This window comes from Antechinus flavipes, chromosome 4, assembly GCF_016432865.1.
Source record: "Antechinus flavipes isolate AdamAnt ecotype Samford, QLD, Australia chromosome 4, AdamAnt_v2, whole genome shotgun sequence".
Classification (NCBI taxonomy): Eukaryota; Metazoa; Chordata; class Mammalia; order Dasyuromorphia; family Dasyuridae; genus Antechinus; species Antechinus flavipes.
In genome coordinates, this window is record NC_067401.1 from 165,557,282 (window position 1) to 165,572,646 (window position 15,365).

The 15,365-nt window shown below is 33.5% G+C and overlaps 1 protein-coding gene across 2 annotated transcripts in view; it reads left to right on the forward strand.

The window, feature by feature from the left end:
• Window positions 1–15,365, forward strand: part of SLC38A10 (solute carrier family 38 member 10) — a 68,962-nt gene that overhangs the window by 15,827 nt on the left and 37,770 nt on the right. For both annotated transcript variants that reach the window (XM_051995407.1, XM_051995408.1), the window contains exons 5-8: window positions 1,395–1,538; window positions 3,486–3,610; window positions 11,205–11,307; window positions 14,201–14,383. In XM_051995407.1, coding sequence (XP_051851367.1) covers window positions 1,395–1,538; window positions 3,486–3,610; window positions 11,205–11,307; window positions 14,201–14,383 — 555 coding nt within the window. The remainder of the gene's footprint in view (window positions 1–1,394; window positions 1,539–3,485; window positions 3,611–11,204; window positions 11,308–14,200; window positions 14,384–15,365) is intronic.

Here is a 15,365-nt window from a genome sequence, read left to right on the forward strand (position 1 = left end):
CCTAATCTGCCTTTCCAACTTTATTGGACATTATTCCTCTTCCAACACTCTATATCCAAACTTTTTTTCTGGCTTTTCCTCACATATGATACCCCATTTCTCATCTCTTCACTTTTGTACTAACTGCTTTCCTTTACTGAAATGCTCTCACACTCACCTTTATCTTTTTCCTTCAAAATTCTGCTTGTGACACTTTTCTATATGATGCTTTTCTTTATTCCCCTAGCTGCCAGTGACCTTTCTCCAAATATACATTCTACTTATTTATAAATTTACATATACTTAGGTATATACACATTGCTTCCTCCAATATATTGGGAACTCCCTGAGAGCAGGGACTGTTTTGTTTTTGTATCTTCAGTATCCAGCATAGTATCTGGCATATAGTGGGCATTTAATTAATGCTTGTCTAAGGTTTATTATTATATATTTATTATTTACATTTACATATTTATTATTATATACCTATTACATATAGATATATATTTATTATTAATTAGTGCTTGTTTGCTAAGGTTTCCTAGTTCTTTGGGAATTAGCAGAGTGGAAATTCTAGGCAATCACAATTTTCTTTTAATTTCCACTACATATCCTTATTATACAAAAGAAAATATTTATGAGACAATGAGTGATCCCATTTTCCTAATTTTTGTTTTGTAGATATTATAATTCTATATTGGAATGTTCAGGTTTTCTATGTGAAGCATGTGATTCTTTCTCCTGCCACTTATGCTTTAAGTCCAGGAATAAATATGCAGATATTTGGGATTGGGAAAAGACATTTTAGAGGATCTGGATCTGGTTCATATCTATGACACTTTGATGCTATTCTTCTTCTTCTTATTATTATTATTTTGACCTAGCATGTAGTAAGTGCTTAATAAATTCTTATTGAATGATTAAGGAATTGTGAAGTTAGAAAAAAATATCTTCTGGGTTTAGCCAAATTAGATATGTATTTCTGGGCCCTTTGAGATTTTTGTTATAAATAGTAATCTTGAAGGTTTTGATTAATTTTCTAGATCAGAATTTGAAGACTTCTATCTTTTCTGAACTATGGTAGCTTTAATATCCTAAAAATCATTCAGATATTCTCAGTTTGTATTAGCTTGTCCTCTTTTCCTCCCATTATTAAGTTTTAGCTTTTAGTAAGTATCCTTGGCAGTCACTCCATAGAGCAACAGTGGCACCCAGTGACTAGATAGGTTCATCACAGAAATAGCCTTCCTCTATGCTATTATTACATGGTAGTAGAAAAATTATCTTTTTGCTTTGGGCCATTCCCTTAAACTGCTTTACTGTGTCCCCAGATATACTAGATTTCTTTAGTTTATCAAGATCCCTTGGAGTCCAAGTTGATGAAATCAATATTTCTAATTTCCATGTATTCTCAGATGACTGGCAGCTTCCGGATATTCCTACTCTTTGTTGTCTCCTTGTGCATTGTCCTTCCACTGAGCCTCCAGAGGAATATGATGGCTTCCATACAGTCTTTCAGTGCCATGGCTCTCATCTTCTACACAGTGTTCATGTTTGTGGTGAGTATTTGTAACTCCTGGATGGTTTTGTTAATATGCCATTGGTAGTGAGGAAAGGAGTTGTAATAAATAGTTACTTAGTTAAGAGTATTTTCTAAATAAATCATTGGTTTCAAATCGACTTTTTAAGAATGCCATAGTGACTGCTTTGGTCTCTGACTAGTTGATACTCAGTAATATATTATAGCTTAATATATCATTGTCAGAAAGCAGAAATGGATCATTTTCAAGGCAAGTTCTTGCCACCAGCTATCTACTGTGTAGAACCCTTGCTGAAATTAAGGATAAAAATAAGCCATGTTATGCTTCTCCCACTTTCTCATGATAAATAAAATAAAGACCTTCAGGATTTCTCTCAGAAGCACTGTACCTTGTGCTTATTAGTAAAAACAGGTGTGATTAGTTTGGAATGGGGTACCGGAGGAAGAAGTCATCAATGATTTGGGTATGTGCATATAACTTTGATTTGATTATATTTTATCTTTAAAGAACAAAATGTGCATCTTAATTTATATTTTGGACATGAGGTTTTATTTTCTGCTTGCCAGTCAACTGCCATTCAGGTGACAAGTAGCTACTAATTAGAAGGTCTTAAATTGTTTTAGAGCAGAAGTTCTTAATCTAGGGACCACAAAATTCTAGGATCTATAGATCTCTTCAGATTTCAGGGAACTCATGAATTTAGATGTAAAAAAATTGCATATTTATTTCAATAGAGTTGGCTTCTTTTATAATTCTGTGAATTTTACTTTATGCATTTAATAAAATTATCTGAGAAGAGATGCATAGGTTTTAACAGACTGCCGAAGGGCCCATAATACCAAACAGTTAAGAATCCCTGCTTTAGAGCTTTAGAGAGTTCTGTGTTCTGGATGTACCAGATATTCTGGCAGCATCAGAGTGAACCAACCTTAAATGTTTTAAAGAACAAACCAAATTCCATATACCACTATATCCTCCCTTTTGCATAAGACACTCAATAAGTCCCCTTATGTAGTGAGCAAAGTCTGAGGATTGAGTCAGACTTCTTACTTGGCCTGCCTCATTCAATCCTCAGAGGTCATCTAGGGATGCCAGGTGTAGCCTCTACATCACAGAGTGTAATCTGCCATATTAAATATTGAAACTTGCCTAAAAATATAGGAAAAGACACTTTATAAATGAGTAGAGCTCCTCATGTCTTTTTTACATTGGTTTTTCACTTACTACATATATCCCTTTTTTGTATTAATTGATATAAGAGTTGTGTTTTTTTTTTTAAACAGTGGAAGAAAAGGCCATTGTCCCTTAACTGTTTGACAGACCAGTTACAGTAACCCTGTTTGTCACTCTAATTACCTCCTTAACTTTAAATAGCCTTGTTTTGGGGTGACTTTTCATTTTTTAAATGGTACTTGATTGTCTGTAGTACATTTTTGGCAGGGTGCAGAATCATTTAAGAATCTGCCAATATTTGGGAACATCTTTCTCTGCCATCCCTGTAAGTAAAGTGATACCATGGATTGGGCAGGGAATCCATTTCTTTCTGCTTTAAATGACCCCTTATGTGGACAGCTGTTTGGATATATTAAGGAAAACTGAGCACCTGAGTACAATTCTGATAAAAACATTCTAATGCTGTGGTATAGATGTATTCTAAAGGTTGTGATAGTACTGAACAAGTAAAAATGCATCCTACCTTCCAGAAGGCCTTTACTGCCTATTTGATTACCTATTGAAATATTATTAGTTTGGATCAAAAATGCAAGAGGAAATCTGACATCTGAAATTCACTGAGAAATCTAGACTTGAATAAATGTTTGCACTAGTCTAAGAGCTGCTGCATTCTCCTTCCTCTATCACAGCATTACCAATATTGGCATCCTGTCATAAATTCACTGGGGCATTTGTTTTTGAGATTTTGTTTTTGTTTCAATCTTAATGCTTCTTATTTTTCCTTGGCTGCAGATAGTACTGTCCTCTCTCAAACATGGCCTTTTCAGTGGGCAGTGGCTGGAACGAGTTAGTTACACCCGTTGGGAGGGCATTTTTCGTTGCATTCCTATCTTTGGCATGTCTTTTGCCTGTCAGTCGTAAGTATTTCCTGTTCTCTGATTTTCACGGCAGTGATATGAAATGTATTTTGTAATGATAAAGGGTCATAATTTATTGGGTTAAATGGGAATTATCTTTACACCCTCTTCCCCTTTAATTGTGTGTTACAAGCTACTGAAGAATAATGTCTACTTTGGTTTTGACCCTTTCTCCATCACTCTTAAGTTGAAGGAGTTGTATTTCGGTCACGAGTTAAATTGAAACATGTTTTTAGAATAACTAGTTAGATTGCCTAGTTTGCCAGACTCTCAACAAAAAAGAGAGTTGGCAGTATGGATTTTAGCAACAACCAAAAACCATCTGAATAGGCAGCTTTCTTAATCTTTTGCCAGAACTTAACTGTTTGGGAATATTTAAAAGGAAATTGCACAAACATTGACTTCAGATTGTTGCTGATATGCTTACAGAGACTCACATTGTGTGTGTGTGTGTGTGTGTGTGTGTGTGTGTGTATGTGTGTGTGTATGTATGTGTTTTCTTTTTGGCACATAGCACTATGTAAATGCAGATCAGGTTATTTCCATAATTCCAGCAGCATTACCTTCTCTACCAAAATGACAGGATCAAGTGATTCATGCTCGGTTGGAATAGTAACCGGCTCAAAATAGAGGCGTAAATCCAAATGTGGACAGGGAAAAGACCATCAACGTTAGGGAGGCTGGCAGAACTGGGCTTCCCCCCTCCTGTAGTTTTAGTGAACATGTATTGTGCCAATCGTAAACTAATGTGACAGATAAAATTTGTTCATGCTGCTGTGTTTACACCCACATGCGAGATCCAAATCATCATTTCCCACTTATCGTCTCTCTCTTGGCAGCTCAGTTTCTACCAGAACATGCTCCAGTCTTGCTGTTTAATGTCTCCATTATAATTGGTGACAGAAGTTATATTCTTTTACAGCTTACCTAGTTACCAGTTGTCTTGTGTTTTTTTTTAAATGCCCAATTGCTCTCTTGTGGTCGCCACGTAGTTACTAGCACACATTTGTTGGACTTGGAAACTTAGGCAAAATTATATGGTCTGGAATAGTATGTGCACATGTCTCTCTAAATATAGATTCTGTTATACCAGTTAAGTAGCAATCTAAACCTAAGGATAAAAACCTATGTTTTCTCTGAATGTAAAAATAACATGTTCTCTGGACACTTGTAATGTCACAAGTTTGTTATTCTCAGACTTGGTGCAGTCAATTTTGCTGACCTCTTAATCCCCTTCTTAAAAATATATATTTAATACATGTAGAAACATAATAGTTCTACTCTCCAGTAGCACATGTATGTGTATAAATATCAGTGAAGAGAAAGATTATGCTGTTTCTACTTGTGGGATTGATTGTGTGATAGAACTTGGTTTCCTTTGTGTCTTCATAGTCCTTTGTGATTTATTTGCTCATTATTAGACCTAAAATACCATGTCTTCCTTGTTGATCCCTTTGGTCTTGTTTCCTAAGATATTAAATACTCACTTTTATTTGAAAAAACAATTCTTGGATCAAGGTTAAAATTAAAAGTTAATATTGAACATATTACCTTGAATGCTTGAACTCTGTCACTTACTATGTGACTTTAGAGAAGTCATTTCTTTTTCTATGGACCTCAGTTTCCTCAATAATAAAATGAGGACTAGACTATATCACTACTAAGGTCCTATCCAACTCTGCATACATGATCCTAATCATGAGGTAAGTTTAGAGATTCTGAGTTTGAGAATCTAACCAGAAATCCTGGATTTGGCCAGATACAATACAATATATTCTCAAAAGTAGTCTGAAGGATAAAGGAGCCATTTAACTTAGACATTAGTCTTTAACTAGACTGCTTTAGCACCAATATATTTTTTGGCATATATATAGTTTTTGTTGTTATCTCTCTCTCTCTCTCTCTCTTTCTCTTTTTTTTTTTTTTGAATTTGTTGTTATATCTTATCCTTTTGCTTCATGGAGGATTGTTCTTGTCTGGCAGGGAGCTTGTGGTCAGGCATTGATAGTATGTGTAGCTAAACATCAAAAAGCAAAATAAATGTGTAGGCTTGGTTCTCTGACCACAGAAAGACTAGACCCTTGAAAATAGTTTGACTTTTAGGCTATAAGTTCTTCTTCTTTTCCAATTATAGCCTCAGGGGAATTGATGTCATGCAGCATTTCGTCTCTGGTTTTCTTTAACCTGGAGCATTAGAGTTTATACTGGATTTGGAATCTGATGACCTGAGTTCAAATTCCAGCTCTGTCTCTTGGGGTCATGTGGTCTTGAGTTAAGTTCCTTATTTTCTTTGCATCTCAGTTTAAGAGGCCCCTTTTAAGGCCCCTTCCAGTTCTTAGTCTTGATCCTCTGAGCTTTCCTGCTTTATATATTTATATTGTCTTTTAATAGAATAAGTAGGAAGGGAGAGACTTCTAGTAGTGGTCAAGTCTCTCATTGGGGTTCACCCCACTGAACACTCATCACAATAGCTGTGGTTAGGCAGCACATTACACTGTGCCAGGTTAGGGATTAAAAAAATTACTATTCACATTTTTTTAACTTACGACTTTTTTGCTTGTGAAAACTTAGATTTCCTCTTTTGGCAGTATGGTTTGCTAATAGGTACACCTATTAGTATTGTCTTTTTTTGTTTGACGGTCTATCTACATGTTGGGATAGATTTACTGACACACTCCTTTCTAACAGATGTGTTTGGAAGATAGGCAAACAGAATTAGCATGCCCTCTTCTGACTGAAGAGAAAGAAAATGAAGCCTTCATGACTGCCCTTAGCATTACCCTAACCCCACAAAGAACTGACAAAATGAGACTTGAAGAATTTTGAGTCTAGAGTATAATTATCATAAGATGTCTCTGACTCTTCTTCTGACAGCTGCCAAAAAAAAAAAAAAAATGTTGGCCATCACATTAAATGACTCTTTATAATAAATAAGGCAAAATTTAAAAACTGAATAAATTATATTCCCTGCACATATGTATATTACTATTTTTCAAGTGTTTCAATGTAGAAAGCCAGCCTTGAAATCATAAAAACTTGGGCTAAAGCCCCATCTCAGAATATGTCAGAGTAGAGAGCCATGTAGAAGGTTGTCTCCTACTTTATTGTAGCAATGATCTAGAAAGAGTACCAGATCGAATAGTGACCAAGAAATTCAAAGAATAATAGCAATTAGTTCTGTTATCCAGCCTAGAATCACGAAAAAAGATAGCCAGATGTTGATATTGAAAGAGGGATCCTGTCAGAGAAGCTAGTGTGAGCCTAATGAGTAAATAGACCAGAAGCCCATAGCTAACCTCTCTTGAGGAAACTCCAGACAGGACACAAGGCCACTCAGTATCCTGGCTGTGAAAACATTAGGTGAAATAGAAAACTGTAGCAGGATCTTTTCAGGGACAACCAAATACAAATAGAACTGCTAGTGTTCTGAGTCTCTCTCTTAGTGCAGAAATATCAAGGGAAGTGAAAGCCAGCATCAGGAACTCGAGCAAGATAGGTCAGAACCAAATAGAACTTGATCACTCTGTCTAGTGCAGAATGCAGTGGAAGTGACGTGGAACCTAGCCTTAGCACAGAGTCTCAAAAATAGAAACTGAGACTGAAAATAGGAATAAATAGAAGAAGATATTGAATACCTTAATAGAATATTATAGCTCATAAGTTGCCTAAGAGAAAAACCTCAGAGGAAAAGTAATTCCACAAAAACTACAGAGTCTCTAAGGAGAAAAAAAAAAAGCTTCAGAACAAGGCTTTGAGGAATCTTTGGAAGAAATGAGACAAAAGATTTTTTAAAATGGAATTTTAAATGAAATAAAGAGTTCTGGAGGAAAGAACTGGGGAATCAGTAGCTTGGAACACAGGGTGTAAAGATACTTAACAGATACTTTGACAAATTACAATACAATACAAATTACAATTATTTCAATAAAATAAATTCAATGATTTCATGAAACTGAAAAATACTCAAAATGAAAAGATTAGAAAAATAGACAATATAAGATTATCAATTATCAATTATCAAAGACTATCAGAAAAACAGGCTAAATGGGGACTATTTAAAAGATCATTGAGTTTCCTGAAAATTATGACCTCCCCCTCCTGAAAAAAAAATCTGGATAACATCTTTCAAGAAATCATAAATGAAAATTGCCCAAATTTATTAGCAGCAGAGGTCAGAGTGAAATAGATTCCACTGGTAACTTCCTGAAAGAAATCCCAAATGAAAATTCCCAGAAATGTCATAACCAAAATCCCAGAGCTTCCAGGTCAAAAAAAAAAAAATAGTACTATAGGCAACCAGAAGGACCAAGGAACAACAGTCTGTATCATACTGAGCCTACAGCTACTACTTTAAAGAAGCATTCTATAAGGCAATATATAGATAAATAGATAGATATAGATATAGATATAAAGCTTACCTTGCAAGACTGAGTACAGTTTTTCAAGGGGAATAATGGATTTTTAATGGACTAGAATTTTTTCAAGCATTCCTGGTGAAAAGCCCAGATCTCAATAGAAATTCTAGAATGCAAACACAAAAATCAAAAGAAGCCAAAAAAAGGAAAATACATTTGAGCAATTTTAAGGGGCTAAAAGAAAGATGAAGGGATTTCATTGTAATAGGGGAGAAGAGACAAGTATGTTTTTAGAATCCTAATGAGTTCAAGAGTGACATTGAGAATTAAATAGGATAAACAGGAATTGAGTGGTTTTTCTCTCTTTTGATAATTTTAAGAGAAGAAAGCAAGAAAAGAATAAAAGAAATAAGGAAGAAGGGGCCACTTAGAATTTTTATTCATGAGAAGAAGAGTATTAAAAATGGAGTAAGGGGATGGGACAAGCACTCTCATCTGAACTGGACAGAGGAGAGTTGAACACATACATATATAGAGTTTGGTGTGTCGATCTAGATAGAAAGAGAAGAAAAGAGTTCAATAATAATAAGGGTAAATTTGGAGACATAGAGGTAGCAAACAGTTGGTTATAAAGGGAGGATTAGGAACAAAAGTATAAAGCCTAATGATGGGGTCTGGCTGAGGGGAAGAGAGGAAGGTCAATAAAATGGAAACATTTTGATTCAATTGATCACATTCTTCTTTCACTCACCTTTGTAAAGTGAATGTAAAGAAGGGGATGGGAAGCCAACAGAGGACATAATGAAGGAAAATACAAAATTAGCAGTCATGACTATGAACATGAATGGAATGAACTCACCTATAAAATGGAAGAGGATAATAGAATGAACTGCAAAGCAAAATCCAACAATATGTTATTTTCATGAAACCCACTTGAAACATAAAGAGCCACAAATAATTAAAATGAGTGACTGAAGCAGAATGTATTTTATTTCAATTGAATCTTAAAAAGCAGATATAGCCATCATCATCTGAGAAAAGGTGACAGTAAAAATATACATAGTTAAACGTGAGTGAAGATGTATAAACTGATACAGAATGCAATGACCAGAACCAGAAGAATGATTTATAGAATCTTTACAACTTGAAATAAAAACAACTTGGAAAGATTTAAGAACTCTGATCCATGCAGTGAACTATCAACATTCCACTGGCCTAAGTGATGAAATAAATACACTTTCTACGTCTTGACATTGGCAATGGATTAGAAGTGAAAAATGAGACATAAATGTTTAGACTTGCCTATGTGTAGATTTGTTTTACTTGACTTTGTTTATTGATTACAAGGGAGAATTAATTTTTTTCTGGGAGAGAAGTTGGGAAGAAGGGAAAATCATTAAAAAATAATGAGTGTTAATAGAGCATTTTAAAAAATGTACAGAAGAGAACAAGTAATGGTTCAGAAGGAAAAAAAGTGGGACATCTTTGGACCTAATGTACTGAATGTATTATATATTCAAAGAAACCAAAATAGTATAATAGAGATTTGCAGTTATATACAGTCCTCTTTTTCTATTTCTATTTTCTATTGTGGAAAAACTTATTTTTGCTTGTATTGTTTAAATAACAAAAATATAAAATGTACACATAAATTTTAAAAAAGAGAGTCCCATCTCTGTCAGTATGTTGACTTTGGGCTCAGTGCCCCTTGGAAACTCTGAAAGAATGGTTAGTGCTTTTTGTAGATGCTTCATCACCCCAGATTTCAGACATTAGTCTCAATTTCAGATACCTCCCCTATGCTCTCATAATTAATAAACAACAAATGCACTTAAAAGTGAATTCACATTCACGTTGCTGTGTATTTTCTGAACATTGGGTAGCAGAAATACAACTGTTATGTGAGAATGAATGAAATGTTTCATAAAAAGGATCTGTTCTTGAAAAGATTGGTCTAGAGCTTGAGTTTTTAACCTGGCAGGGTCCATAAACTTAAAAAATATTGATAACTAAGTGTATTTTACTTTATTTATATATGTATTTATGCATGTACTTATTTTATGTTTTATTTTGTGCATTTAAGTTATTTCTCAGAAAAGGTTTATCCATAGGTGTTACCAGACTGTCAAAGGAATCTGTGACACAAAAAAAGATGAATAACTGCTGATCTGAAACTGATTAAGAAGTGATTACTGAACTTAACATTGTATTTTCTCTGTCAGCTTTCCCTCAAAATAAATTCAAATCATTATTATCTACCACTCTTCCCCATTTCCCTCTACCAAAGTTAGGATTTTTTGTCTAAAGTCAACTTCACCTTAACCTTTTTCTACCTTGTATTTGCAGATACATGCCTACTCATACCCAATTCTATTTCTCCAGTTAAACTTTTGCCTCTATTACCCTACTATTAGAAACTTTTATGCCTCTACCAATGTACCACTAGATACCTTGATGTGCCCTACACACGCATACATCATATTCTTTAGTCTTTATCCATTCAGTTCCCCTAAAAAGGGGGTCAAAAATTAATGGACCACAAAAATATATGTCAAGGAAACATGCTTCCTCAAGTCCTATATACATCATATTTCCCAACTAGTGTCTCCTGATTAAACCAGCAAGCAGTCTCTTATGATTGAACCAGACTTGAAGTATATCCAATAATAGGATAAGAAAAAGATAAGTTGCTAAAAATGTGTTCTCTCCCTTCCCCTGTTATATTTAAAGAATGTTAGAAGCCTCAAAAAAATTTGTTAGAGTTCCTTAGGTTTTTATGAATTGGGCAACAATATGACAACAGACTTATATTTTAAGTTTTAACTTTACTTTTTTTTCCCCAACAGTATCCTGCTTTCATTCTGTAAACAAAGCATTATTTTAATTATCAGTATGGACGGCTCCAAGAACAGTCATCTCCCCAATGCATATTGGAGCAGCTTCATTAGTATTTCAGTGAAACAAATGGCCTATCATTTTCCAGCACTTTTGAAATGTTTATATCATGTATGTTATTCAGGAGGAGAAAGGGTTTTAAAGCGATATGTTTACTTCATTTAAAATGATAGCATTATGAAATCTCTTGGCATTTATCCTATAAATACTGGTATAGTGATTTTTTTTTTTTTTTTTTAAGGAGGAGAGAATATTTCTCCTAGATTGGTGGCATCTAAGTTGGCAGCATGTTTTTATTTGGAACTTTACTTTCTAAAATACATTGTCTGAATATTTTTATGTAGCCAGGTTTTGCCTACCTATGACAGCCTAGATGAACCTTCAGTTAAAATAATGAGCTCCATATTTGCTTCATCGCTTAATGTGGTCACCACCTTTTACATTACGGTAAGGACCCTTTATGCTTCTGTTTTTTTTTTTTGTTTTTTTTTAATCTCTTTCCCTAAAACCTTTCTCTGTAAAGAATATTGAAGAAGTTCAGACATATAAAAGTAATGTATAATTATTTCTTAAAAAAATAATTTTAAATTGTTATTTTTTTTATCACCTGTATCTCCCACTGTCTCTTCACCTATACCCTCTCAGAGTTATGTTATAATAAAAAATTTTAAAGGAGGAAGAAAAAAAATTCAACAAAACTAATGATATATAGTGTTCTATACTCATTGTTTCCTACCTTTGCAAAGATAAGGGAAAAGGTATTTTCTTATATCTCATCTTTGAGTCATGATGGTTCATAATTTTGCAGCATACAATTTTGATTATTTTATCCTTTTGATTTATGTTGCCATTGAGCATATTATTTTCTTTGTTCTGCTTACTTTGCATTGTATTAGTTTATATAATTCTTCTTATGCTTCTCTGTATTTGTCATAGGCATCAGTAATAGTCTATTACATTCATGAACCATAGTTTGTTTAGCCATTTTCCAGTCAATGGCCATCTACTTCAGAGGTGTCAGACTCCTGGTTACAAAACTCCTTAGTTCTTTTGTTGTTTTGTTGTTTCAGTTGTGGCCCCATTTAAGGTTAGGTAGTTTGTTTGTTTGTTTGTTTTTGGCAAAGATACAGGAGTGGTTTGCCATTTTTTTCTCCAGCTCATTTATAGATAAAGAAATTGAGGCAAACAGAGTAAAGTGACTTGTCACAGTTCACACAGCTAATAAATATCTGAAGTTGGATTTGAACTTAGGAAGATGAGTTCCTGACTAAAGGTCCAACACTATCTATTATACCACCCAGCTATACTAGTGCTATCTAATCCAGATTAAAATATAATTGGGAAATATTAAAAAAAAAAGATGCAACATAGATAAGGTTAATTTGTGTTTTAGAAAAACAGAGATTATTTGAGTTTGGCAACATTGATTTACTTTGCTTCCTTTTTTATTATTACAAAAAGTGCTGTTATATATATTTTGGTGTATGTAAGGCTTTTCTTTTTCTCATTGACCTTTTAGGGTATATGCCTAATGGTAGAATTTCTGGGTCAGAGAGTATCCTTGATTTTTAATTATTCCAGAGGAAAGTGTTGTCATCTTAAAAATATTGAGATTGCTTTTTAAAAAGCATTTTGATCTTTTTTGAGTCATGGACCCCTTTCATCCCACTGTAACAGACTGGTAAAGCTAATGAACCCTTTCTTAGAAGATTGTTTTTAAACACATAAAATAGATTTTATAGATTACAAAGGAAATCAGTTATATTGAAATAGTTATCAGAATAGTAAAAAAACAATAAAACAAAAGTTTATAGACCCCATGTTTTGATAACTCCTGCTTTAATAAAAATCTTTATTTTAAAAAGGATTGCTAAATATTCAAACTCAGAGTTTGGTATTTTTGAACATTAGTGGCTAGAACTCTTTTTTTCAGGCCTTATTACTGGAATTATTGTTGTCCAATGAATTGGGAGCTTTTTTAAAAGATTTTTTTATTTTAAAAATGTTTTATTGACTTCTTTTTTTATTTTAAACAACAATCTTTTCCCAAACCTATCTTTTAACTAAAATAAAAGCATGTAGGAAACTTCCTCATGGTAAAGTTTTTAGATCACGTCCCAGAGAAATTGTAGAACTGAAGAGGAGAATAAGAGAGAGATAAGAAATTATGAAAGGTTTTCAAGAATCTCATAAGTGTTCTATGACACAAAACCTTATTTTAAAAAAAAATATCAGTTTTCTTCTAATATTGCTAATTGGTTACAAATCATAGAACTATCACTGTTTTCAAAAAAACAAAATTATGAGTGACCCAAAGAGCAATAGGTGATGAGTGTTACTAGGTTGTGACATAATTACATATTGTGTATAGTATGGAAAATATATGATCAGAAAAAGAGAGGTGGGTCAGTCCTTTTGGGAAAATGAAGTATAATTGGACAAAGTGCTTTACTGGTTCCATATAATTAATTTTTTTTCTTTTTAACTTTCATGAACATTGATTAAGATTAACATTTCCATATATGAAGATAAAGATAACTGCATATGAATCTATGAATCTTCACTGTGTAGCTTAGTGTTTTTTTGCATATTTCATGTTAAATATGGTAATTCTATGCAATCTTACTCATGTGTCTTCTGAACTTCTTTCTGTTCCCCTCTATTTGTTTTTAAATAATTCATTTTATTATTTTTTAAGTAATTCATCTCATACTGTCCCTGCACTTACAAGTTTCTCTCTAATCCTCTCTTAGCTCTACTCCTCCCCCAAGATAAGCCTTTCTTTGTAACAAATAAAATCACAAAAAAAAGTGATCCACATATTGTGCCATGTTTCAAGATCCATGGATCATTCTGTATCTCTAGTATATCACCTCTGTTAAAAGAATGCATGGTCATCATTCTTATGATGGTATTTTTCTTCAGTGTTGTCATTGTATAATTCTTGATCACTTCACTCTGTATTTGTATTTCATACAAGTCCTCCTAAAGTGGGAACTTTAGACATTTTTTTGCTCTGTTGTATTTGGAAGTTATATAGCCCATAAAATTTAATCTCATTTCAATTTTTTTTTTAGTATTTTAATTTATATTATTGTAGCCATTGTGCATTTTGTTCTACTGTCTTTGGATTTTTATCAGCTCATTTTCTCTCCTTAGAGAAAGTTCACTAAAATATAAAAATGAATAATGGCTTAGTATAATACTTCTTGCCTTAAGGAGTTTGGTACATTGAAAGCCTTTTTGATACTGTCCTTGCCATTCTTATTTGCTTTCTACATGAGGATACATATTGATCAGAACTATCTTCCTACCTATCATTTCTCTTCTGTTTGGACAGGTAGGATTTTTTGGCTATGTCAGCTTCACAGAAGCTATTGCTGGCAATGTGTTAATGAACTTCCCTTCAAATCTGGTGACTGAAATGATTCGAGTGGGATTCATGATGTCTGTAGCTGTTGGGTTTCCCATGATGATTCTGCCTTGCAGACAAGCATTGAACACTCTTCTTTTTGAGCAGCAGGTAAGATTCTTTTGTAACTAGTTCTAGGAAAAAAAAAAGTTGGAGTTATTTTTATGATATAATATTGGTCTCTTTCAGTCTTTTAAAGTTGTTTTTTTTTCCTTTTTTCTTTGGATAAGGCAATTGGGGTCAAATGACTTGCTTAGGGTCACACAGCTAACAAGTGTTAAGGGTCAGAGACTAGATTTGAGTTCATGTCCTCCTTACTTTAGGGCCAGTGCTCTATCCATTGTGCCATCTCACAGTGCCTAAAGTTGTTCTTTGTTCTGCTGTTAAATAGAACTTTTGTTAATATAGTCCATCCTATGTTAAGTTGACATTTAGTACCTTTAACAGGAATTTGTTGCCATTTAACTTGGTGAAAAGAATATATATAAATAATAATATTCAAATATTTGAATGGTAGTCATATGGAATTCATTTCAACAAGTTTTAAGTGCCTAATATGTGCAGAACACTATGCTAGATATTAGTGGAGATGCAAAATTTAGATGCCTCGAACCTTCATGACCTTATAATCCTGTATAAATCTAATAAAGAATCATTAGGTTTGTTTTGCTTGATTCTAAGGGTACAACTAGAATTAATTGCTTAGAGTTATAGTAAAACAGATTTTAACCCAGAATGAGGAAAAACTTCCTAGCAATTTGAATTGCCCCAACTACCTCAAAAAAAGGGTTGCCTTTGGGGACAATGCGTGTAGTTTTACCAGAAGTCTTTAAGTTGGGGTTAGATTATCGGTCAGTAGTGTGAAGGGAATTCATGATTTGAGTAGAGGGTGAATTAAATGACGTGTGAGGTCTTTTCCATTTCTATGATTCTACCTTTTGTCTTATATTTGACTTTTAGAAGGAGACAAATGACATTTTTTAAAAAGCTGACATTAGTAATATGTTGGGGAAAAAAGCAATTTACAAAATAATGTCTTTGGGGCAGGAGAGAGTCAACCTATTCTCCAATATCTTTTGCACCTTTAGTACTA